Source organism: Enhydra lutris, unplaced genomic scaffold (genome assembly GCF_002288905.1).
Source record: "Enhydra lutris kenyoni isolate GAN:26980312 unplaced genomic scaffold, ASM228890v2 scaffoldscaffold46, whole genome shotgun sequence".
NCBI lineage: Eukaryota > Metazoa > Chordata > Mammalia > Carnivora > Mustelidae > Enhydra > Enhydra lutris.
The window spans coordinates 3,644,627-3,670,352 of NW_019154130.1; the positions used below are offsets into that span (position 1 = coordinate 3,644,627).

A 25,726-nucleotide genomic window follows, 5' to 3' on the forward strand; every position below is an offset into this window, starting at 1 on the left:
CCGAACCCGGGCAGTACTGGGCGCTATGGGGAAGCTGCGCCGGCGCTACAACGTCAAGGGGCGCCTGCAGGCGACCCCCGGCCCCTCGAAGGGCCCCCCGGAGCCGCCCCCCGTGCGGCTGGAACTAGAGGGTAAGGCGTCCGGGCCGGACGCTGGGCCCGGGCTGGCCTGCGTCCTGCCTCCGAGACTTTGGGGCGGGGGGACCAGGAGGAACCCCCTCTCAGATGATCCACAGAGGGGGACACCGTGACAGTCTAATTGTAACGGTGAATTTGGGACAATCCCGAGGCTTTCTCCCCTATGGAGTCCGGCACTAGTTTTTAAGTTTTATTTACGTCCTCTCCACGCCCCACGTGGGGCTCGAACTCTGACATCAAGAGTCCCCCGCTCTTCCCACTGAGCCGCCAGAAGCCCTAAGCCCTAGTTTAGTAGCATGGGGAATGTGGGCAAGAAAATGAAGCAATCCCATCTCTTTCTCTGGCTTCTATTAGAATCTCCTTGCTAGTGACCCCTGAATGAGTTTTTTTCAGCCCAAACATTTCTGCCGAGCTCCAGGCTGTTTGACACTTCTGCTCAGATTCCTCCCTGTTGGTAGGAGCGCCCACTGTGTGCCATGATTTGTTGTAGGGGACAGAACAGGAGAGTTCTTTCTGTTTTTTTTTTAATCTCTGCCCTGCTGAGCTCAGATGATTGTGGGAGGAGACACAGCTTCTCTCACTCTTTGCAGCGCAAGGACGGACAAAGCTGGCGGGCGGAGCTAGTGGGAGTCCGACGTAGCCCACACAGAGCCCTGGGGTGGGAGCTGCAGCCTTAGATGGCAGGCAGGACAGGTGCTCCCCAAGGGGCTGCCGCAGGTTGAGTAATAGGGTAGCTGAATTGGGGTCTAGTTTGGGTACTTTCAAACTATGACATTGAAAAGTAAATATAGTAGATATAGGGCACCTGGGTGGCTCAGTGGGTTAAGCCTGACTTAGGCTGGGGTCATGGTCTCAAGGTCCTGGGCTCGAGCCCCGCATGGGGCTCTCAGCTCGGCGGGGAACCTGCTTCCCCCCTCCCTCTGTCTGCCTCTCTGCCGACTTGTGATCTCCATCAAATAAATAAATAAATAAAATCTTTAAAAAAAAAAGTAGATATGGCTTGAACTCAGCATTTAGTGCCCTGCAGAGGCTTTGGATAATGTTGTAGTCTTATGGAAATAGTTTTGACCCCACGTCCACAGAAAGCACGACCCCGTTCTGAGGGGAGCAGTGTTGCAACAGGTTCCCTCCCTGCCCTCCCTTGACCACCATGACAGAGGTGCCCTCACTCACCGCGGAGTCTGACGTGTGGTGGGTGCTGGGCAGACAAGTTGAGGGAACGGTGACGGGCCTGCACCCCCATTCCTGTGTGGGCATTGGGGGGCTCACACATGGGACAGGGGGTGCCCATGAGAGGAGGCACAGAGCTCCCCCGGAGAACATGGCATTAACGTTGACCCTGGAGGACCGCAGGCCTCTGTGGTCTCTGGTCCCTGGGCTGGGGGTTCAGGCATGTGTGTCTTTCCAGATAAAGACACGTTGAAAGGAGTCGATGGAAGCAACGCACTTGTTTTGCCGGGAAAGAAGAAAAAGAAGCCCAAAGCCCCTCCACTGTCAAAGAAGGAGAAGAAGCCTCTGACCAAGAAAGAGCGGAAAATGCTGCAGAAAATCTTAGAACAGAAGGAGAAAAAGAGCCAGGTACGCCTGTTCCATCAGGGTCGGCATACGGCTCCCCACACTGGGGAGAGACGGTGTCTGTGTCCCCTGCTTGTTTTCTGCCACGAATGTCCAGTCAAACTTTCCAGAACGGCAGGGCATGCTTTGTGTCTGCACAATTCCATATAGTAGTCGCTGGGCGTGTGTGGCTAGTATGGTTGGAAAATGGAATTTTTTATGTGATTTAGTTTTAATTTTAATTCGAATGGCCTCTGTGACCAGCAGCCCCCATACCTGACACAGCTCGGGAACCTGCAGACCCTCCAGGGGCCTGCCAAGGAGTCTCGGTCAATCTGGATGCACCCAGCTTTCTTTCTTTCTTTTTTTTTTTTTTTTTTAATATTTTATTTATTTATTTGACAGACAGATCACAAGTAGGCAGAGAAGCAGGCAGAGAGAGAGGAGGAAGCAGGCTCCCTGCTGAGCAGAGAGCCCGATGTGGGGCTCGATCCCAGGACCCTGGGATCATGACCTGAGCAGAAGGCAGAGGCTTAACCCTCTGAGCCACCCAGGCACCCCTGCACCCAGCTTTCTTGAGACCGGATGTTTGTTAATGGGGCAGTCAGCCCATTAGCACGCTCATGTCTTCCTTTTTTGTCCTAATCATTTTGTGTCCCTTATTTTTTAACTTAATTCTGGAGAATCAACCTTTCTCCCTTCATACTTTTTTTTTTTTTTTTAAGATTTTATTTATTTATTTGACATAGAGGTCACAAGTAGGCAGAGAGGCAGGCAGAGGGAGAGGGGGAAGGCAGGCTCCCCACTGAGCAGAGAGCCCGATGTGGGGCTCGATCCCAGGACCCTGAGATCATGACCTGAACCGAAGGCAGAGGCTTAACCCACTGAGCCATCCAGGCGCCCCTCCCTTCATACTTTTTTAAGGAACACATTTTGTAATGGGAGATTCAAACATCTACGGAAATGGAGAACCGCGTGCATCGAACTCAGTGTGTACCTTTCGCCAGCACAGCAACTGTCAGTCCATGGTCCCCCAGTCATCTCCACAGCTGGCCACTTTCCCACCTCCCGGGTCAAAGCCCGGGTAGCAGAAATCTGTGTTTAGGTCCCGGGGTTGCCAAAACAAACTGGGTGGCTTACAGTAACAGAGATGTGTTCTGTTGTAGCTGTCGAGGCCGGGAGTCTGAAGTCAAGGTCCCTATGAAGGCTGTCGGGGGGCAGCCTTCCTTCTGTCCAGCTTGGGGTGGCCCCAGGCATTCTTGGCCTGTAGTCACGTCCCTCCAGTCTTGGCCCCTGTCTTCACATGGCAGTCTCCTCTCTGTGTATTTTGTAAGGACACTTGTCTTGGAATTTGGGACCCACCTGGATAATGCAGGAACTCACTTGGAGATCTTTAACATAATTAGATCTGAAGAAAACCTTTTTCCAAATAAGATCACATTCTGGGACATGGGCATATTTGGGGGGGGGACCATTCGAACCCCCTATGCATAACATTTTTTCCATATATATTTCCAATTGTATCTCTAAAATAAGGACCATTTAAGATAACCACAAGACCTAAACTTCTTTAAAATATCAAATATCCAAAAAAAATCAATTATCCAGTAAGTGGTCGAATTTCCAATTGTTTCATAAATGCTCCCCTACCCCACCTCCTTCGTTTTTCTCCCTTGTCATTTATTTGTTGAAGGAAATCAGGTTGGTTGTCCGTAGAGTTTCCCAGTGTCTGCATTTTAAAAACTTCATCTCTGTGGTAAAGTTAAGCACATCCCTTTGCCCTTCTGAATTTCCTGGAAATGGTATTTGGATCTGGGGCAACTGTGTGCAACTGGGACAGTTTTGCCCCAGAGGCCCTCCGGCCAAGTCTGGAGACACCCGGTGGAGGCGTGAGACGCTGTCACACGGCCTGCAGTGTGCAGAACAGCAGAACATTCTCTGGACCGCAGTGTCTGCAGCGCAGAGACCAAGGAAGCCCAGTCTGGAGACCTTATGCGATTCCCATATGCCTTTCTGTCGAGGTCACCACCCAGGGTCCCCTGTTCACAGCCCTGACACTCAGTCCCTGGAGCCCTTAGCACAGGGAGGCTCACTTTCCTTTAGGGGTGTCCTTTTTTAAAGTCCTGTACTGTGTTTTCTCCCACCGTTCAGTACCTGGTTTTTCCTTTTCTTGATTGCAAAGTACACAGATGGAAGCACGTATAAAAGTGCATCTACATGATCTCAAGAGTAACAAAACTCAGTCGCGCACCAGTGGAAGGAGGCCAACTGTCCCTGTCGCCACGTGCTGCTGTCTTGAAGGCAGTGCGGGGACCACTCGCAGGTGCAGCAGAGCCTCCCTTCCCTGGGAGACAGCCCGGGAAACGCCCCGTTGCACACACAGGCCCACCTTTATTCAGTCTCCCTCGGATGGGCGTCCGGATGGTGGATGATCTCTCCAGACACGGTACTGCAGGGACAGCGTGGTCCATCTGGTGCCAGACTCCATCCTGGGGTATAGAAAGCCACCCCAGGGGACGCCTAGGTGACTGAGTCGGTTGAATATCTGCCTTCAGCTCGGGTCGTGATCCCAGGGTCCTGGGATCAAGTCCCACATCGGGCTTCTTGCTCCTTGGGGAGCCTGCTTCTCCCTCTACCTGCCACTCTCCCTGCTTGTGCTCGCTCGCTCTCTGGTTAAATAAATAAATAAATAAAGTTGTTTAAAATAAAATAAAAATCTATTAAAAAAAAAGAAAGAAAGCCAGCCACCGCGGCTCACGGGGAGGCAGGACCGCCGCGCAACACTTGTAATGTGACCTTTAGGTTAAAAAGACCAGTTGTTCGCGAGGCCAAAATCTGATGTAGAGTCTCGTTCCTGTCCAATGAGAGGGTCATCCTGCCTGATGTCTAATGCACTTGTTTCCTTCCCCAGCGAGTGGAGATGCTGCAGAAATTGAGCCAAGTCCAGGTTTCGGAAGCCGAGCTGCGACTGTTTTACACCACATCCAAGCTGGGTACGGGGGACCGCATGTACCACAGCAGAGAGTGAGTGCGCCGGGCCCCCTGCCAGTGCCCTGGGGGAGGGCTTGAGTGGTGGAAGGACAGAGGACAGTCGTGGGCAGCGGCCCTGAGGCTCCCAGGGCCGCGGCTGCAGGGTTTCTCCACCCAGCCACGATGGGGTTTCCTGCAGGGCAGAGTCCTGGTCTTAAACACTGTGCGAATTTATGGCTGCAGTGAGTGCAAACTATGTCCTAGGCTCTCCTCTAGGCCCTGGGGGTAGAGGGGTGCACAAGAGTAGAATAATAAGTAAGCTTACAGTCTAATGGTGGGGAGATGGGCAAGAACCAACTGACTCCATCTGTGTCTAGTGCTGCCAGGCACTAGGTAGAAAATAAAGCAGGGAAAGAGGGTGAAGGGAGATGGGCCGGTCTCCCCGTTGGGTGACATTTGGGTCAAGTGAGGGAGAATGTAAATGCAGGGAGGAGGGATGGCAAGTACAAAGGCCCTGGGGTGGGAAGGGGTATGGCCTTTGAATCCTGGCTTTGGCGGGCTATATAGCAACACAGAGCTGTGTCTGGTTGACTGGCCCATTGTAGGGCTTTCGTGCCTGACTTTTGGCTGTCCCGGCAGGAAGTCTGACAAGATCGAAGCCCAGGGGCAGGAGAAAATCAGCAGCCTCAGCGGGGCTAACCGGAAGCGCTATCACCAAGAGTTGGAGGAGGAAGAGGAGGAGGAGGAATATGAGTCCTCAGCAGAGTCTGAACCAGATGAGGCCCCTGTCGCTGAGCCGGTGAAGGCTGGAGCCGGGGCACTGCCAGATGCACCAGGGGTTGGCACTGGAAGCCCAGGGCCCAGTGGCCAAGACTGTTTGGCCGGACCTGCCTCGGCACCTCCAGCAGCAGCCTCCACCCTGGCCAGGCCCCCGGCGAAGCCCGCCGTCTTCATCCCTGTGAACCGCACCCCCGAAATGCAGGTTTGCTGCTCTGGTGTTGGTGATGAGCGCTCAGGCTAGCACAGTGGGGGGTCAAGGATGTGGTGGGGACACCCCTGGGGCTCGAGCAGGTCGCATTACCTCCTGTGCCTCAGTGGCCTCTCCTGGAGCAGGGACAGCTGCCTACCTGGGGGCGTTGTCGTAGAGACTGACGAGCGGAAGTGTGTGCATGTGTGCCTACAGCAGGCCCGTACAGGGGCAGGGCTGTGGAGGCGGGTGTCACCTGCTTCTGTCATCACCGGCTCACCGTCACCCTCGGCCTCTGACCGTGGGTCCTGGCCCAGGTGGCCACTCACCAGGACAAGAGCATGGGCTGTGCAGTCCATTGACTTGAAGTGGACATCTGGTTCCACCACTTTCTCGCCCATTCCCGGGCCTCCCTTTCTTCATCTGCAGAACGGGGCGGGGGCAGGGGGAGCAGGGGGCCTCCACCTCGGTGCCCGAGCGTGTGCCGGCGGCCAGGCCCTGGAAGTGTGATGCTCTGTAGCCTCCGGCTGTCAGCACAGCAGAAGACGTGGGTGGGGACCCCACACTGTTGTGAACGGGGACAGGAGCCATGTCGGAAAGGATCAGGGGCCGTGAAGGGGGAGAACAGGAGGGCCCGGGAAGCCGTCTAGGGCAAGTGCTAAGAACCCCCGGGAGCGGAGGAGAGGGGCTGTCCCACACTTAGAACCGCCGAGCTGAGTCCCTGAGGCAGGAGGCCTCCTGGGCCCGAGAGGGTCAGTTTCAGACCACAGATTGTATTGTGGAAGCCGGGAGATGTGACCAGCTCCTTTTTTTTTTTTTAATGGGAAAAAAAGAAAGAAAATACCAGTGCTATGTTCTACATAAGAATAAGTAGTATTTATTGAAACTGGTTTCAGTTACAGGTGCATTTATGTCCTTGCATATAGTTAGGGCAAGCTGGCTGACTTTTCTTTTTGAGAGAGAGAATGTGTAACTGGGGGTGGGGCAGAGGGAGGGGGGAGGGAGAATCTTTTTTTTTTTTTTTAAAGATTTTCTTTATTTATTTGACAGACAGAGATCACAAGTAGGCAGAGAGGCAGGCAGAGAGAGAGGAAGGGAAGCAGGCTCCCTGCTGAGCAGAGAGGCCAATGCGAGGCTCGATCCCAGGACCCTGAGATCATGACCTGAGCCTAAGGCAGAGGCTAACCCACTGAGCCACCCAGGCGCCCCGGAAGAATCTTTTTTTAAAAGATTTTATTTATTTAGAGAGAGAGCAAGAACTCACGGCGGGTTGGGGAGGCAGGCAGGGGAGGAGCAGAGGGAAAATCCAAGCAGACTATCCACCAAGTGCAGAGCCCCACGTGCAGGGCTCCATCCCAGGACCCTGAGATCATGACCTGAGCTGAAACCAAGAGTCAGATACCTAACCGACTTAGCCACCCAGGCGCCCCTAGATTTCCTTCCAGGTGAAGTCAGAGCCCCGTGCCATCTGATGGCTGGTGGTTGTGTGGGGTCCTGCTTCACCCTCATTCCGGGACCCTGGCTCCACCCTCAGGTGTCCCTACTGCCCCGTTCCGGTTTCGTCCCCTCTTAGTCTTTATCCACATACATGTTCCTAAGCCATTTATTACTTAAATTTACCTGGTTTTATAAACGACGTCGTGTCATTTTTCCCCCTGCCTTTTGCTTTTTTGTTAGTTTTATGTTTCTGAGCTTTATTTATGCACCTTGATGCACGAGCCAAAGTTCATCTGCCTGGGGGGGCATTTTCCCCCCTGCTGTGTCATGTCCCACTGTGTGAATAGAGCACAGTTCAAGTATTCCTTACACGTGCAACATTTTCTCTTGGGCAGTGTTTGCACGTTGACAGTCACAGCCGTCATGGGTCATGAGATGACCAGCACTTTTTGCTTTTGAAGCAAATAGAATAGAAGTAGAATGGGATGCTTTTTAATGTGAGCGTGCTTCAGAGAGTGAACGTGAGCAGTGGTTCGTAAAACTTTTCCAGTATGGGAAACGTTGACCCTTGAACAACACGGCAGTTGGGGCACTGACTCCCTGCACAGTCAGAAACCCACACGCAACTTTGACTCCCCCAAAAACTTAACCTCAAAAAGCCTGCCATTGACCAGAAGCCTTCTCGATAACACGAGAGAGCCGGCTGATACGTGTTTTGTGTGGTATGTGTTATGTAACGTATTTTTACAATAAAGCAAGCCAGAGAAAAGATGTGAAGAAGTCATAAGGAAGAGAAAACACATCTCTAGTCCTGTACCTTTTTTTTTTTTTTTTTTTTTAAGTAATTCCTGTACGCAGTGTGGGCTCAAACCTGTGACCCTGAGATCGAGCATCGGATGCTCTGCTGACGAAGCCAGCCAGGCGCTCCTAGTCCTGTCCTTCATTTACAGGGAAAACATCTGTGCATAAGGAAGCGGACTCGTTGCGTTCAAACGCAGCTTGTGTTGTTCGGGGGTCAACTATACGTGCGTGTATGTGTGTGTGTGCGTGTGTGTCATGAGTTACCACATAAAACCTGTTCTGTGGGTGGGTTGTAGGAAAGAAGGTTTGAAAGTGACTGCTCTGGGGGCATCTGGGCGGCCCAGTCAGTTAGGCCTCCAACTCTCCATTGCAGTCAGGTGGTGATCTCAGGGTTACGGATCTGGGATCAAGCCCCGCACTCAGCAGGGAGTCTGCTTGTCCCTTTCCCTCTGTGCCCCCTCCCTAACCCCGGCGCTCACGCATGCACTCTCTCAAATGAATAAAATCATAAAGCCACTGCTCTGGAGGACATGTCTAGGGGAGGAATCGCCGGGTGGCAGGTCCTTGGATAAGATTAGCACCGGGTTGTTTACTGGAGTGATCAGATGGAAATGTAAACCCACCCACCCCGCTCCCAGCAACAGCCGAGACTGCTGTGTCTCGGGGGCTCCTCTGTACCAGCTAAGCCTTCCCCAAGAACTTCCGCTCTGACCCGGAAGGACCCCGCCCACATCTCTGTCTCCTGGGGGCTGTGGCTCTGTGTCCCACTCCTCGGCGGTCAGGGTTCACCCATTCCCCTGTGGCAGGGCATCGTCGACTTGCTAGGAAGCTTGCGGCATCCACGTGCCCATGGACACCTTTCCAGAAACCGTGTCAACCTTGATAGTCCTGCCAACCCCCTGTTCCCTGAGCACTGACTTCCTCTCTTCTGCCAGGAAGAACGGCTGAAGCTCCCCATTCTCGCCGAAGAACAAGCGATCATGGAGGCCGTGGCCGAGCACCCCATCGTCATCGTGTGCGGGGAGACTGGCAGCGGGAAGACCACGCAGGTGCCTCAGTTTCTCTACGAAGCAGGCTACAGCAGGTGGGGGTTCTTCAGGTGACAGTGGAGCTGTGATCCCCAAAAGTTATTCCGAACACAAGCTCCCATGGATCTAGTTCTAGCTCTGCCATTTATGTGCTGTGTGGCGTTGGGCAAGCTCCTTAACCTCTCTGGGCCTCTGCGTCCTCATCTCTGAGATAAGGACAGCCATGGCACCTACTTCACAGGTTATGTAGGTGAGCGGAGGGAATTTGCATAAAATGCTTAGATCGGTCCCTGGCACGTGGGGCAGTGTGTTTGCTGATGTCACCTCCTATTGGCACTTTTGACCTGTGTGTGCATCATGGGTCCCCAAGACCACCCCAGCTTCACGGATTTGCTGGGAAGGCTCATGGGACCCAGCCTGTAGCTGCACACGTGAGTGTTTTACTAGAGCAAAAGAGCACAGAACACAGCCAGCAGAGGGGAGAGGCACATGGGGTGAAGTCTGGCGGATCCAGGCCACGGGCTTCCAGAGCCCTCTCCCAGTAGACGGAGCGGGGTGTTTGTTGTGGTCGCCTCGGCACCCTCTGCCCGGGACGCCCCTGAGTCCCAGGTGCCCAGAAGATAAGCAGGTGGTCCAGCAGCAGCCACGTTGTTTGTGCAGACAGCCCAGGTACGCGACCAGGAGCCCTCCTGACATTCTGATCCTGGACGCCAACCACCTTCGACCCAGTGCGCTGGTCCTCCTAAGGAGAGCAGCTTACTACGTTAATTGTTCTCCGCACAGCCCGGAACTCGGCCCCTGTGCCCTTGGCAGGCTCTGTGTCGAGACGAGCACGTTCTCTGCTGGCTGAGGACCAGCTCACCCCGCGCCCCGTTTTGCAGCAGCTGCGTGGTTTTCACCGGCCATGAGTGCCGAAGCAGCTGTGTGCTGACCGGCCGGCCGCTCCCTTGTGCTGTTCGGAGGTGCCTTGTCTGGTGCCCGTCCTGCTCCCCCCGCCGAGAGGGCCGCTCCACACACTGAACCCTGACGTGGAACCGTGGGCGGCTTGGGGATGGACAGGCTGGCCCGAGCGCTGCTGACGCACCCGCCGTGCTCTCCCTCCCCCAGTGACGACAGCATCATCGGCATCACGGAGCCCCGCCGAGTGGCTGCCGTGGCCATGTCCCAGCGAGTGGCCAAGGAGATGAATTTGTCACAGAGGTGAGGGCTCGGCCTCCTGGGGGAGGTGTGAGGGTGGGCCCCTGGCCTTGCTGGTGGGCCCTGTCCGTCCCGAGGGCGCTGGGTGGGAGTGTTGCTTCTGCATCTGAGCACGGGGGTCTGCTCGTGCAGGAAGGCTTCCTGTCCCCTGGACAGCAGGACGTCCTGGGGCAGGGGCCACAGAGCACGGACAGGGCATCCAGGCCCCTGTGCTCCCTTCATGCACAGGGCGCTAAGGACCCTTCTGGGGGTTCAGGGGCACAGCAGAGCGGCAGGGGGCTGGACACAGGTGGGCAGCGATGAGTGCTCGTGCAGGCGAGTTATTTTAGGCGAAGCTCCTGAGCGCGGATCGTCTGCTGCTGGTGAGGCTGTGGGACGTGATTTGGACGACAGAACGAAGCCAGCACAGTGCTTGCTTGGGGCCGGCTCAGGGCTGTGTTTAGAATGTGCCCGCCTGGCCCCAGCCTAGACTGTGGTCTTTGGCTTCAAAGGGGTGGCACGTCCAGTGGGGTCTAAAGCTGAGAAAGCACCGAAGCATGTAGAGTGGCCCTCATCTGGCTTGTTAGTGAACGTGGACAGAGCAGCACCTGTACCCCGGGACCGGCACGCAAGCGAGGGTGGGGATGGGGGGAGGCGCCCCAGAGTGTTTCTTGTGGATCCTTCCAGACAGTTGTAGGCACGGACAAGGAGCTGTGTGCATTTGTCTGTATTTCTTCCCGTCTGACTTTGACAGAAATGGTTCCTACTCCCCACGCCCTTCTGTGTCCTTCCTGTCGCATCAAACGGTATACATTGAAAATGACTGTACATACAGACTTGCCCTCTTTTCTCATCCTTTTTTGCTTTTTATCGTGAACATTTTATTATTTTTTTAAAGATTTTATTTATTTGACAGAGATCACAAGTAGGCAGAGAGGCAGGCAGAGAGAGAGGGGAGGAAGCAGGCTCCCTGTGGAGCAGAGAGCCCGATGCAGGGCTCAATCCCAGGACTCTGAGATCATGACCTGAGTCGAAAGCAGAGGCTTAACCCACTGAGCCACAATCGTGGACATTTTAAACATAATACCCTGACCATGACTAAGCCAGGAGGAACTCTGGAGCATCCTCCCATCCTCTTCTGAAAGGGTTCCAGAGTTGGTGGTCCAACTCGCACTCCAGCCGAGGTCCGGGTCTGCTTGGCGTATCCTCCAGAGGGCTGCGGCGGTCCCCCTTCCCTCCACAGCACGTTGGCGACAGAGCGCAGACCAGGCCTCTGCTGTCTAGTGTGGTGCAACCACACGGCTGCAGCTGGTCGGGGCCTTGCCTGCCTATCTCTGCAGGGTCGTCTCCTACCAGATCCGATATGAAGGGAATGTCACCGAGGAGACCAGAATCAAGTTCATGACGGATGGCGTGTTGCTCAAGGAAATCCAGAAGGTTAGTTGCTCCTCTTGTCTCACAAAGCAAGGCCAGCAAGCCTGGGCTGGGGAGTTTGTGTGTCCTCCCTCCGGAAGTGAGCAGCTGGCATGCTGACCACCGGCAAAGCACTGCGTGGCACAGCACCTCTGTGTGACCTTGGGCAAGTTACTTAACCTCTCTGGGCCTCAGCTTCTTGATCTCAAAGCCTGGACTCATATAATTGTTTTGAAGCAGAGATGATATGACACACAAGAGCCCCTCAGCACAACAGCAGGCAGGTGCTCGTTACGTGTGGACTCACGTTACTGTGATTTGGTTCACAGACGTCGTGCTTCAGCCACGTGTGCTCCTTGCTGGCTGCGCGACGTCCACCTGCGTAGGGACCTCTGGGCAGGGCAGAGGTGACGCCTGTCTCCACCGGGATGCCAGCTGCGGTCACTGGGAAAGTGGCTGTGAATGTGGCTGTGATGTGGTTGAGTACGGCTCCTTTCTCTGTGGCGTCTGCTGTCCCGGCACCCTCCGTCCCCCTGCCGCTGCCGCCTCATTCCTGTCCCCTGCCTGCTCTCCCTCCCCTGCCAGCACCCGGCTCAGGAAGCGGGGCTGTAATGCGTGGTAGCTGCCCTTCTTCCAGCAGTTTCTCTGCTGGGCCCGGGCCCCAGGCTGTGTGCTTTACAGATAGTGATTGTCACGGAAACCTCCCTGTGACCCTACGAGGTGGGTTCTGTTGCCCCAACTTAGGAACAGAGAACCCGGCACAGGGAGGCAGAGGAACTTGCCCGAGGTCACAGGCCAGGTGCTCCGGGGTCCGTGCCAGCAGTAACAAGAGCTCCTGGGGTGGGAGAGTTTTGGGGTGTGCGTGACCTTGGAGTGGCTCGGGCCTGGGCTGGCAGCCTCACCACACCGCCCCTCCCCCTCCCCAGGACTTCCTGTTGCCGAAATACAAGGTGGTGCTCATCGACGAGGCCCACGAGAGGAGCGTATACACGGACATCCTCATCGGCCTCCTGTCCCGCATCGTGGCTCTCCGGGCCAAGGTAGAACCCCCCGGGCCACGCCCGCCTGCTGTGGTGAAAGGGTCTCCCGAGGGTCCCCGCGCCAGGGCTCTGGCCGTCATCACCGGGTTTGTTGTCCCCCAGAGGCACGTGCCGCTAAAGCTGCTCATCATGTCGGCCACGCTGCGGGTGGAGGACTTCACGCGGAACCAGCGGCTCTTCCCCCAGCCGCCGCCCGTCATCAAGGTAGTGCCGGGGCCAGAGCCTTGGCGGGTGGGGGCAAGCCGGGCCTGGCGGCGGGGACGTGGGACGCCTGGTCGGCGGAGGCTGAGCATGGGCGGGGGCTTTGGGGAGCCTCTCTGCCAGTGGAGGCCCGACTCCGGGCGGTGAGTGCAGGCCGGCGTTAGGGAGCTCCGAGGGCAGGTAGGCCGGGGAAGGTGGGAGGCGCCAGGCTGTGGCAGAGGCTCAGTGCACGGCCCCGGGGCGCCCCTGGGGTGCATCCCAGGTGGAGTCCCGGCAGTTCCCAGTGACCGTGCACTTCAACAAGCGGACCCCGCTAGAAGACTACAGCGGCGAGTGCTTCCGGAAGGTCTGCAAGATCCACCGCATGCTGCCTCCAGGTGAGGCCTTGGGGACCAGACAGGCCAGACCCACCCTCCGAACCCCCAGGGTGCACATTCGGGGCTCCCGGCTCTTGTGAGTAGAGCTGCCGTGAGCATCCTTGTGCATGCTTTGGGTGGTGTCCCTCTTCCCTGGTCTTCTGTGCCCATGCCCGGGGGGTTGAATAGTGGGTCGTGCAGCTCTTTCCAGCTCCCTGTCACATGTCCTAGCCTGGGTCTCAGCTGCTGTGACCGGCTCTTCCTCGCACCCAGCTCTCGGCAGATGGGGAAAACGATGCTTGCTCCGTGAGCGCACGGATAGCGGGGTGTCTCGTTCTTGGCGCAGGTGGCATCCTGGTGTTCCTGACGGGGCAGGCGGAGGTGCACGCGCTGTGCCGCAGGCTGAGGAGAGCTTTCCCACACACCCGACGCAGGCCCCCAGGTAACACGGCAGCTCTGGGCCCTGGGAGCCGGCGGGGGGTCAGCTTCGGCCTCCCGGCCTCACAGCTTCGCTGTCGGGGGAGCCGGTGCCTTTGCCCGCCCTCCTGTTTCCCCGGGCATGGCTAGCGGCATAGCGGCCTGACTCCGGACAGACGAACAGAGTCCTTGTAGCCTGCATCTGGCCTCAAGATGTCTTTCTTCTCAATCTGCTCCTGCTGCAGAGAAAGAAGATCGAGAAGATTCAGTGGAGGAGCTGCGGAAGTTTAAGAAGTCAAGGACAAGGGCAAAGAGGGCCCTGGTGGCGGTATGTAGAGGCTCGTGCAGTAGGGGCAGCTCTGGGCTCTGAAGCTGCCTTGTTTCTCTGGTGGCCGGCAGCCTCATGTAGCTGTGTGGAGGCTAATTTAATTAAAATAAAGTAAAATTAAAATTCATTTCCTCAGTCACTTCAGTCCATTTTAGGGGCTCAGTAGCCACCTGGGGCTGCTGGCAACAGTATTGGGCAACACGGGTCTGGTACATTCCTACAGTGGAAGGAGGTTCTACAGGCCTGTGCTGCTCAGAGGCTGCAGGGTGGGCTGTGATTTGAAATGTTTAAGGTTCCCTGTGCTGTGGGCCAGGAGGAAGCTTCTGGAAGGCCAGCCCTAAGCACCTGAGCAGGGCCTGTGAGACACTCTGGGAGGGCACGGGGTCCCTGGTGTTGCCTACAGAACCGGGGAGGGGGGTGCTCTCCCCAGGCATCCCCACGTTGTCGTCATGGATGTATGGGTAACAGCATCCTTGTTTGGAGGTCACTAACCCTTGGCGGGTTTGGGACCCACCGGGCGGTACTCTAAGTGCCTCCTGCATGCTGAGTCCGTCTTCACAGCAGGCCTGTAGCCGTGTGAGATGAGTCCTGTGGTTAGCCCCAGTGATAACAGTGAGGAGGGCTGCTGGAGCTGCCTGAGGCCTCGTGGCTCCTGGGTCGGGGGATGGGGCCTTGCACTTCGACATGCTTGTCTCCTGCCCGTGACCTGCGTCTCCTGCAGTCTATGGTTCTGACGTCTTATTTGCCATAGGCATTGCCCCAGATCAGTTTGGACAGCTACTCGGTATTGCCAGCAGGCGAAGGCGATGAGGACCGGGAGGCGGAGATGGACGAGGAGGAGGAGGTGGCCCTGGGCTCCGACCTTGACCTGGACTTGGGGGACGAGGGAGAAGATGGAGGTGTGCCCCGGGCAGGGCCCCTACTCATGGTCCTTCGGTCGTTCGTTTAGCAGGTGTCTCTTGAGTGCTTGCTGTGTACCAGGCCCCGTTGTTAGGCCCAGACATCTTTGTCTCGAGCCTCAAGAGAGCTGGGCTTTCTGCTGCTTTGTGCCTACTGTTTGCTGAGCTCCTTCAACTGCCTGACAAAGCAGAACCTCAAATATTTGTAGTGTTAATTGTAACAGGGGTGCTCGGCTTTGCTGGGTAAATGCAGGCCTCAGGCCTGGCTGGGAGGGCTGCCCAGTTCTAGGGCCTCTTGTTGGCAGAGGAGTCCGGGGCCTCCTGGGGTTGCTCGAGGGCGTCTGGTGGCCAGACCTCTGAGGAGATCGTACAGCGAAGCGGCATTCCCCACTGGGAATGGGGTCGGGGTCGTGGAGCCTCTGACTCCGAGCCAGACCGTGCTCACCCACTGTGCTGTCCAGAGCGTAGAGAACAGGTCGGGGGCCGCTGGGTGGATGAGGTGGGCGCCTGCCGTGGGCGTGTGGGGGAGCCAGTGGGCCTCTGTTTTCTGGCAGGTGAGCAGCCGGACGCCTCGCTCCCCCTCCACGTGCTCCCGCTCTACTCCTTGCTGGCCCCGGAGAAGCAGGCGCAGGTAGCAACAGCCTGGGGCCTGGGGTGGATGCTGGGTGGGTGCTTGGCTGGGGCCCCTCAAAGGGCACTGGGAGAAGGGCAGGTCGGGCCCTGGGTTGTCCTTGTCATCAGTGGTTTGATCAACACCCCCAGTTTTAGAAGGGCGTTGGGAACTCTTCGGAGAATGGGAATGCCTCCCTGCGTCTGTGCTGAGGAGCACTGTGACCTGAGGCAAGGAGAGGGCTTGTCACCCTCACCACCTCTGGGGTCCCACCAGCCTGGCTGATTTCTCTGTGATCAAGAGAAATTTCCTGGCTTCTTGGCCCTTCCCCCACCCCCCACCGCCCATCTGTCACACAAATTCTTTCCTGATTCTGGTGGTTTTTTGCTGCTTCCCCTCCCCCATATCCCAGGTCTTCCAGCCTCCCCCAGAGGGGACACGGCTGTGTGTTGTGGCCACCAACGTGGCTGAAACATCCCTCACTATCCCGGGCATCAAGTACGTGGTGGACTGTGGGAAGGTCAAGAAGCGGCACTATGACCGTGTCACCGGCGTGTCCTCCTTTCGAGTCACCTGGGTGTCCCAGGCCTCAGCCGATCAGCGGGCGGGCCGAGCGGGCCGGACAGAGCCGGGCCACTGCTACAGGTGGGCTTCCCTGGGCCTCTCCAGTGATGCAGGGGTCACTGCAGCAGCCACCAGCATGGAGCAAAGAACAGGGGTCCCTCCCCAGGCTGCAGCGGGTACTGTCCCACTGGAGACGGTCCTTGGGGGGTTCTGTGGGGCCTCGTTGGTGCTCAGTTGGCTACTGACTCAGTAGGTGACTTATTTGTAGCCGCTGTGTTTTCGTGTTACTTTGCAACAACTTCGTGGTGGTGAAATTAACCTACCATAAATGTCACCATTTTGAAGCCTGCCGTTCTGGGGGCTGTAGTGTTGTTGGCGGCGTGTGGCGTCTCCACAGCCCGTTCCCAGTATTCTCACCACCGCCCTTTCCTGTCCCCACTCTTGGATGTGTGTCTCCATCTCCCTGGGTCTGTCCCAGGGGAGGGGTTGCTGGGTCCCGTGGCCGCTGCGCTGTGTCCCCCAGCCGCTACACCGTGTGGCCCTCCCACCAGCCGTGCGTGTTGCCCCATATTCTCACCAATGCCTGTTAGTTTTCCATTGTTTAAAGACTGGAAGTGTGCTGCGGTGGCACGTTGTTGATCCTGGTTCGCGTGTCCCTGACAGCTGGTGACCCTGCATGTCTTTTCCCGTGCATTTTGGCCATTTATTTGTGTTCTTTGGAGAAATGCTTTTTCAGATCTCTTGCTTGCTTTTTGGTGGGGTTCCTTGTCCTTTATTGTGGAGCAGAAAGAGTTCTTTTCCTAATCTGGACAGTAAAGCCTCATTAGAGGTGCTGTTGGCAAGTGTGCTCTCGCAGCCTGTGTCCTATTATTAATTTTTGATAGCTTTATTGCTGGTTTTGTTGATATTTCAAATTATGAAAAGAGGAAATTGAGAAATGGTGCACAAAAACCTAGGGAGAAGTGACAGTGGTTGCTGTTTGCTGGGGACTGGGCTCCAGGCGCCGCTCTCCGTCCCTCACGTGGCAGCTGACCCCTCTGAGTCTGCACCGCAGGGGAGGGACACAAGGCAGTGGGTGGGGCGTGGGGGCACGTGCCTGTCCTCGTCCGGGGCCCAGTGGAGATCCAGTGGCAGGTGGCTTGGCTGAGTTCCCTTTTGGTTTATTGATACAATAATTCCATTACGTTGGCGCCTCTCCTGGCCCAGGCTCTATTCGTCTGCAGTTTTTGGTGACTTTGAGCAGTTTCCTCCTCCTGAAATCACCCGGAGGCCCGTTGAAGACTTGATCCTTCAGATGAAAGCACTCAACATTGAAAAGGTCAGCGGCGGCCCCAGCCCTGCCCGTACCCCACAGAGCTTCCCGCGCACTGTGTCTACACAGCTCCCCCCAGCACGGCCGGCTCCCGAGACCCCCTGCTTCCCCAGGACTGCACCCTTCCCAACACCCAGAGCGCCTGCCCATGGCACAGAGGGCTGTTGCTGTCCTGGGGCTTCCAGAATGTTCTGTTGACTCAATCCTCTAGTGACAGCAGCATCCTCACGATGCCCCTGTCCAGGGGTCCCCCACCTTTCTGCTGCTCCAGGGAGCGTGGTGCAGGCAGATAGAGACCCTGGGCCCGTTACTAGTCATTCCCGATCCTTCCTCCCCAACCCCGAGTCTCCATGGCTTTGTTTGCTTTGGACATTTCATGTAAATGGAATCATTCCTATAAATGTCTTCAGCGGTCACCCCTATGGTGGCATGTGTCCACACTTCAGTCCTTTCCGGCTGAGTCCTGCTTCATCCTGGGGCCCGGCCACGCACTGTCTAGCCGTTCACCTGTCGATGGGCGCCTGTGTTGTCGCCACCTGTGGCCATGAGTGCCAGAGCAGCTGTGGACGCGGGTGTGTGCGGATTTGCTAGAACACTTGTTTGGAGTTGGTCACCTTTTCTCCGGTGCCACCGTCCCTGAGCCCGGTCCCCCCACCCCCCCATTGTTGTGCGGGTACATTTGCACCCGTCTCCGTGCTCACTCCCGGGTCATCTGCAGCCCTTCCTGCTGAGGCAGAGCCCTTGTCTGCTTTCTTGGTCTCTGTGGCCAAAAATGGCCGTGGCACACATGAGGTGCTCAGTACATGCTATCAAGCGCATGGATCGTGTGAATAAATGAAGGAGGGGGCACTTGGGGTTCCCCTGGCTCACGGACGAGGAGAGTCCCTGGGGTCCTTTCTGAGTGTCCGGGGCCGTGAGTGGTCTCGGGGCAGGTACGGGAGCGCCGTCCTCCTGCCAGGCCTGCCGTGCTGCCCCCTGCACTCACTGTGTTTGCTTCTCTGCATTCAAGCTGCCCCCGCCACTTCTTCCCCTGCCCAGGTCATCAACTTCCCCTTTCCAACGCCTCCCTCCGTGGAGGCCCTCGTGGCCGCCGAGGAGCTGTTGATCGCGCTCGGTGCCCTGCATGCGCCCCAGAAAACAGAGAGGTAGGTAGGGTCAGGGTCGGGGGAGCCGAGAGCCAGTTCCCAGCCCCGTTCTCAGCCCTCTGCCTCCTGAGCTGCCCTGAGCACCAGGGCCACTGAGTCGCGACACCCCCCACCCCACCCCTTCACCGCATATCCCTCTCCTCCAGCATGAAGCAGCTGCAGAGGTCCCGGCTGAGCTGCCCCATCACTGCGCTGGGCAGAACCATGGCCACATTCCCCGTGGCACCCCGCTACGCCAAGATGCTGGCACTGAGCAGGCAACACGGCTGTCTGCCCTACGCCATCACCATTGTGGCCGCCATGACTGTCCGCGAGCTGTTCGAGGAGCTGGACAGGTGGGCACGGGGTTGGGGGCGCTGCTCAGGCCAGCGGGGGCTGCCCTGTGCTGAGCGGCCACCAGGAGCCCGGCCTCCAGGGGGAGTAACTGGCACATCGGGTGGCCTCATGCTAGCGCTCGTCCTCTCTGAACCCAGCCGCGTTCGGAGCCCTGCAGAGTCCGGTCTTCGCTTGGGGAGCCCGTTGAGCATGTAATGACCAGGAGCTCAGGCTCTGGCCCAGACCCCCTGGGTTCCGATCTCCCTCTGCTACTCCGGGCTGTGTGGCTTCAGGGGGTGACTTCACCTCTCTGGGCCTCACCTTTCCCATCTGGAAAATGGGGGTGAGACAAAAATAATAATGGAGTTGTTGTCGGGGTTAAAGTAGTTAACACGAGCTAAGGGCTCCAAACTGTGTCTGCCGCATGCTCTAACCCCGGTGTTGGCTCCTCTCTATGGGCCGGGGAGCCGCGACAGTGATCACTGACCCAGGCCGCCCTCAGTGGCTGGGACAGCAGCATTCAGGGCTTTTTGTTGTCACATGTAAGCAGTGTAGCCACTGTGATGGTTACTCGGTTGTTGGATTCTTCGTGATCAGGTCTCTAGACGTGGAACGGTTGGCTTAGGAGAACGCACATTTTTCGTCTCCTGGGCTACAGGTGGTGAATTTTGAGTCCAAGACCTTAACCATGTTAGTCAGTGGCTCCCCCCGGGATCTTTCTCTGCCCCTGCTGCCCCGAGGGCGGCCAGGCCGGCATCGGTAGCCCGGGTGGGGGGTGTGTGTGTTTGCAGACCTGCGGCCAGCGACGACGAGCTCGCCGGGCTGAAGGCCAAGCGGGCCCGGGTGGCCCAGATGAAGAGGATCTGGGCGGGGCAGGGCGCCTCTCTCAAGCTCGGAGACATCATGGTGCTGCTGGGTGCGTGCCCCCTGCGGCCTGGAGGGGTGGCGGAGGTCCGGCAGGCCTGGGGCAGGGCAGCAAATGAGTGCCCCCTCATCCGCAGGTGCCGTGGGAGCCTGTGAGTACTCCGGCTGCTCCCCCCAGTTCTGCGAGGCCAACGGGCTTCGGTATAAGGCCATGGTGGAGATCCGGCGCCTGCGGGGACAGCTGACCACTGCAGGTAGCGTTCCCCATGCCAGCCTCTGGCGGCTCCCCAGGTCCCCCATCTCTGGTGACACCGGCAGAGAACTTGACTGTTGTTAACGATGAAAATTGTTTTGAGCCGCGTTAACCCCGTACCATTAATCCCCATTATCCACGGAGTCCACATTTGCAAATTCACTTGCCCGCTGAGATTTATTCCTAACCCCTGAATTGGTCCTGGCCACTTCTGGGCCTTGCGGGCCAAGGGGGGGTAACGTGCAGTCCCTCCCACGAGGCCTTTCCTTGGGCTCCTCTTTTCCTTAGTAACATCCCTAGGACGGTCCTGGAGCTGCTCGCTACATCTTCCCAGCAGCCCCTGAGCTCCCTGTAGTCCCATCTTGGGTTCCCTCCCTTGCATCAAGTGGAGACCCCCTTTGGGGAGTCAGGGAGCAGCTGACAGTGTGGTCCCCCTCTTCCTGCCCCTGGGCTGAGCTGGTGGAGGTCTTCTATGTTCTTTTCTTGGGCCTGCATCCTTTCTTTTTCTTTCCTTTTTTCTCTTTCTTTATGTTAAACAACATGTGTTCTGCCAAAGGTTTTGTAGAAAAGAGAAGGTTTATACGGTAAATCTCAGAACAGACATAGTTTTCCTTCCAAGTCTGAGCCTCCCGTACTCCCTGCTCTGTCCCCTCCTGAGCTGCAGGGCCCAAAGCCACCTTCTCCTTTATACCCTCCCACAGCTTCAGACCATCCTCCTCCTCCTCCCCTCGCCCCTGCGGAAGGGTGAGGCCTCCCCTGATCTCGTGCCTGCCTCGGCTCCCTGCAGAAGCTTGAGGGGACACAGTCTTCGCCCTGCTGTGCACACCCAGGGATGACAAATTCACCTACTCACCGAGATTTATTTGCAACCCCGCTCATCGGGTCCCATCCAGGCACACGTGCTCTTGCACTCAGGCCAAGGGGATGGTCCGTGCCCGCCCAGCGGGTTCTCCCTTAGCGCCTCCCTCTGCTGCCCGCTGAGGACTTGGGGTTTTGTCTTAAGGAGGAGAAGGACATGGGTTTGGGGCAGGCAGCTGAGGGCTTTGTCTCCCCCAGCAGCCTCGGTGGAGAGGAGCCAAAGCAAGGAGGCAGGGGGGTCTGGAGCTCCACAACGTGGAGTGGTGTGAGACCTTCCAGAAGGTCAGGGCAGAGGAAACCGTGGGTCCTACTGTCCTCATACCTGGCTTTCCTCGCAGTCAATACCGTGTGCCCCGAGGCCGGGCTCTTTGTGGACCCCAAGATGCAGCCGCCGTCTGAGAGCCAGGTGACCTACCTGCGGCAGATCGTGGTGGCCGGCCTGGGCGACCACCTGGCCCGCAGGGTGCAGAGCGAGGACCTGCTGGACGACACGTGGAAGAACGCCTACAAGGTTGGCGGGTGCGGGGAGCGCAGTGCGGTGCAGTGCAGTGCAGGGAGTGCGGTGCAGGGAGTGCGGTGTGGGGAGTGTGGTGCGGTGCGGTGCAGTGCGCAGGCTGATCTCGCCAGGCTCCCGGCCACCCCGCCTTCCCCATCTTTCTGGCGTCCTGCCACCCTGAGCGCAGGGGGCTGCTGGGGGCCCCTCCTCCTCACACACAGTGCCTGCAGCCTCTGGGAAAGTCCCCGCCAAGGATCAGGGCAGGGTGTGCGGCGGGGCCCCATCTTCCTCTGGGCTTTCGCTTTGCCCCCAACTCTGTTTTCGTAACCGCTTAATTCAGAGAGAAATCACATGCCCTACAATTCCCCGCTTTAAGGCGTGCAGTTCCATGGCTTTCCGTCTCCATGGAGCTGTGTGGTCACAGGCGCAGTCAGCTTCACAGCATCGTCAGCCTCCCCCAAAGACGCCCGTGCCCATTAGCAGGGGCTCACCGTTTTCTGCTCATTCCCTGCCCCGTGAATCTGCTTTCCATGTCTCCGGATGTGTCCGTTCTGGGTGTTGCACAGTAGTGGTCTATGTGTGGTTTGTCTCACGTGGCACCCCGTCATCCGGGTGCAGCCGCGGGGCTCAGTGCTGCTCGGCGTACAGACCTGCCCCACACATGGCCACGTACAGACGCGCGGGGCCCCACTTTGGGCTGACCGCACACACTCCTGCCCTTCAGGCGGAGCATGTAATCGAATTCATACGGGCTCATCTCCCTGGTGTTTGCACCTTGCCTGGACTCATACTTGCTCCCCATCTCTCTGCAGACACCTCTCCTCGATGACCCCGTCTTCATCCACCCCAGCTCCGTCCTTTTCCGAGAGCTGCCCGAGTTCGTGGTCTACCAGGAAATCGTGGAGACCACCAAGATGTACATGAAAGGTAGCCGAGCTGGTGGCCAGCTCCTCGCCTGACCCTCTGCGGCTCTGGTGAGCTGTGTCACCGGGACCCTGGTTGGGGGGTGGGGGGGACCCTGGCATCCCTCCACAGCAGTGCCACGGCGACCCCGCAACACTTCTCTTCCTGGTTCCCAGGTGTTTCGGCCGTGGAGGTCCAGTGGATCCCGGTCCTGCTGCCTTCCTACTGCCAGTTCGACAAGCCCCTGGAGGAGCCGCCCCCCACCTACTGCCCGGAGAAGGGGCGGGTACTGTGTCACCGGGCCAGCGTGTTCTGTGAGTCAGGGTGACTTCTGCCAGCCTCGGGTGCCGGCAGACACATGGTCCCACACCGTGCGCCCTGGAAATGGAGGTCACGGGCCATGTCACCTCAGGCCTTCTGTCTCTTCACAGGGCGGGACCCGGGGCTCAGGGACAGGACTAGGGGCCTGTGGGGACCCATCCCAGACCCCTGCTCACAGGCTCTTGCCTTCCAGATCGTGTCGGGTGGCCGCTCCCTGCGGTGCAGGTGGATTTCCCGGAGGGCATCGACTGTTACAAGCACTTCGCCCGCGTTCTGCTGGAAGGGCAGGTAGGCGGCCCAGCAGCTCCCCGGCTCCCTTGCCCGGGGACATGGGCAGAAGGTGAGCCGGGACCCCTCATCCCGTCCTGTGGTCTCTCCTCAGGTCTTCCCCAAGCTGGCTTCCTACCGGGGCTGCTTGCTGTCCAGCCCCAGCACGATGCTGAAGACATGGGCCAGGTACAGGCTTCCCCGGGAGCGTCAGGGTGGCACGTGGTGGGGAAGGGAGCCCACATTAGCGCCCCAGGGCCGGGCGTAACAAATGACCACCAACCAAGCACCTTAAAACAGCAGAAATAGATTTCTCACAGCCTTACAGTCCAGAAGTTGGCAGTGAAGGATCGGCAGGGCTGTGTGTTCCCTCTGTAGGCTCTGGGTGGGCAGGGGGTGGGGGGATCCTTCCTGCCTCTTCCAGCTCCCGGTGCATCCAGGCACTCCTTGGCTTGTGACCACATCCCTCCAAGGTCTGCCTCTGTTCACGTGGCTGTGCCTCCTTGGCTCTGGGTTTTCTCTTCTCGTAAGGACACCAGTCACCAGATGTAGGGCACACCCCAGTCCAGTATGAGCTCCTCTTAAATGATTCCATCTGCAAAGATCTTCCTCCCAAACAAGGAAATAAGGTCATGTTCTGAGGTTTTGGGGAGACTCTGGTCAGCCCATTTTGAGGTCCAGGTGTCCAGGAGACATCCTGCACACGAGCCCTGGGGGCCGCCTGCCTGCTGAGCACAGGAACCCCCTTTCCCAACAACCTTCTCCTGCTTATCCCTGCCCCTCCCTTTTGCTTGCTTTCTGCCCACCCAGCTCCAAGCAGACACGCACCCCTTCCTAAGGCGATCTCCTGTTTGGTGCAGGGGGCCTGACCCACAGGAAGCAGGCAGGCGTGTACGTACGCCAGGGTCTCCTGGGACTCAGGGTGGTGCATGGAGCCAGGGGCCCCTGCCGGTCAAGTCGTTCCCCCGGCAGTTCAGAGCACCTGCTCTGTGCCAGGCGTCCTCGTGCTCGCTGTGGGGGCTGTCACCAGAGAGAACCTAACTAGGACAGATGGCGTGTGGGGACTGGGCTACAAAGGGACAGGGCAGGACGTCTAGTGGGGTAGGGTTGGTCCAGCGGAGTCTGACCAAGCAGATGGGGACAGGGTAGGGCTGTGAGCAGAAGTACGGAGGAAGGTTCTAGGTGGGATGAGCAGCGTGTATGGTAGCAGCCTGGGTGGTAGCGCTCGAGGACCAGGGTTGGGGGGTCAGAGGCAGGAAAGAGTCAAGTGTGAGAAGAGATGAAGTTGGAGGGATGATCGAGTCTAGATCCTTCTCTCTGGCCAGCACCTCCGGCATGACAGAGGCAGACTGTTCACCGTCTTAGGCAGTGGGACCCGCCCCTTCCCACAGCTTCTGGGCACAGTGATGCCCTACAGCCCACGTCCCCACCTGCAGGCTACAGCCCAGGACGGAGAGTCTGCTGAGAGCCCTTGTTGCCGAGCAGGCCAGCTGCCAGGAGACCTTGCTGGCTGCTTGGAGGAAAAGCCCCAAATGTGAGTGTCACCAGTGCCCCGTGGCCAAGGGCTCGCAAGTGGACAGAATGGGACCCACCAAGGCAGCCGAGGGTTGGTGGGAGGCTCTGCTCCGCTGCGGGCACCCGGGTCCAGAGCCGCTCTGACTGTCCTCTCTCCTGCCCTCTGCAGATCTGCTGGCCGAGTACTGTCAGTGGCTTCCACAGGCCATGCACGCCGACGTTGAGAAAGCCTGGCCCCCCACCTCTGACCCCTGACCCGAGGCCTGGCTGTAAGACTGGGGACTGGTCTGGGGAACCCAGAGAGCTGGCTGTGGCTGGTTTCCAGCCTGGTCACCCTGGCCGGTGGACTGCTCCCAGGAGGCGGGTCAGACCCCTGGAAACCCTCCCTCATCTGGGATACAAGATGTCTGGACACAGCTTGCTGTTGCCCTGGGCAGTCGGACCCCAGGGGTCCTTTTTAAAACTACTTATTATGTGGCGAAGAATGGTTTTACTTCCCGTGCCACTCTGGGGACTACATTAGTCCCTTGCCGAGTGGCCGGGCTGGAGGGGGAAGCGGTGGCAGGCAGGAGGGTGCCCTCGGACCCTTCCTCTGCATCCCCTCCCCAGCGGGGGTGGTGCTCCCTTGCCTTGCATCCCTCTGCATAAAAATGTCAGCTGTCCGAACACCTGTGTGCAAATCTAGTGGATCTCTGAGTGCACGTGTCTGCGGGACACTGTCCCACCCCCACCCTGACAGGCACTTTGGGAAACTGGCCTGGGTGGGCGCACCCAGCTGTCCGTCCTGCCGGTAGGGCTTGATGGCCTCTCCTTCTTCCAGGGTTTGTCCTAAATCAATTTGTTCTGATTCTGTAGTATAAATGCATAAAGTCCATTAACGCAAATATGTAAATAAAGCAGCAGAGGTACATGGTTAATATTCCAGAGTGACTCACTTTCTCCACAACCTGGCCACTAACCCCAGTGTACCCCCAAAGCAGGTCTCACCTACTCTCCCCACATTCAAGCCATCTGCAGGTTTTGTGGACCCTACTCCAGAATATATCCAGAGCCCATTCATGTTCCCCAGCTCCACACCCCGGATCTCAGATTCCCAGCCCCTGCCCAGCACACCTCCAGCAGCTTCTGCCCGACCATGGTGAGGACTTCCTGGCTGGTCTCCCAGCGTCCACCTGAGGCCTATGGTGTATTTTCCACCTGGCCGCCAGAGGGAGCCTGGGAACACATCTGATCTCGTCCTTCCACATCAGGCCTTCTGGAATCTTTGAGGCCCTCATACCCTCATTCACCAAACTCCAGGCACAGGGTTTGCTTTCTGACCCTTCGACACAGAGCACTCCCCTTCCCAGCCTCAGGCCTCAGCAGCTGGTATTCTTCCGGTTCTGCAGATAGACCTCGCTGGCAGCTAGCGCACGACAGCACCCACGCCTGACCCCTTCACTCTCCAGCCATCAGTCTAACTGTTGGCAAACCTTACCACTACTCGCCGAGTGCTAGTCTCTGGAAGTCAAGGTTTGCTTGTCTTATTCAAGAACACCAGGGTACTTAGCACTGTACCTGGACACAAATAGGTGCTCAG

At 57.8% G+C, this 25,726-nt stretch overlaps 1 protein-coding gene across 5 annotated transcripts; it reads left to right on the forward strand.

Moving 5' to 3' along the window:
* Positions 1–25,061, forward strand: LOC111156383 (DEAH-box helicase 37). 5 transcript variants are annotated; one of them, XM_022517220.1, is made up of 27 exons: positions 1–131; positions 1,546–1,715; positions 4,603–4,715; positions 5,301–5,643; positions 8,802–8,950; positions 10,002–10,094; positions 11,411–11,507; positions 12,410–12,523; positions 12,626–12,727; positions 12,987–13,101; positions 13,427–13,522; positions 13,743–13,825; positions 14,577–14,724; positions 15,279–15,355; positions 15,747–15,979; positions 17,105–17,216; positions 18,249–18,355; positions 18,502–18,690; positions 19,462–19,586; positions 19,672–19,788; positions 20,984–21,156; positions 21,954–22,068; positions 22,221–22,358; positions 22,559–22,653; positions 22,748–22,821; positions 24,069–24,166; positions 24,317–25,061. In XM_022517220.1, the coding sequence occupies exons 1-27, from the start codon at positions 26–28 to the stop codon at positions 24,400–24,402; spliced, it is 3,468 nt and encodes a 1,155-aa protein (XP_022372928.1). In that variant the 5' UTR covers positions 1–25; the 3' UTR covers positions 24,403–25,061. The 5 variants fall into 5 exon arrangements, with proteins under 5 accessions (XP_022372928.1, XP_022372931.1, XP_022372930.1 ...); XM_022517223.1 differs by lacking the exon at positions 24,317–25,061 and having other exon boundaries at positions 22,221–22,330; positions 24,069–24,129; XM_022517222.1 differs by lacking the exons at positions 24,069–24,166; positions 24,317–25,061 and adding an exon at positions 23,958–24,060.
* Positions 25,062–25,726: the final 665 nt, after the last annotated feature.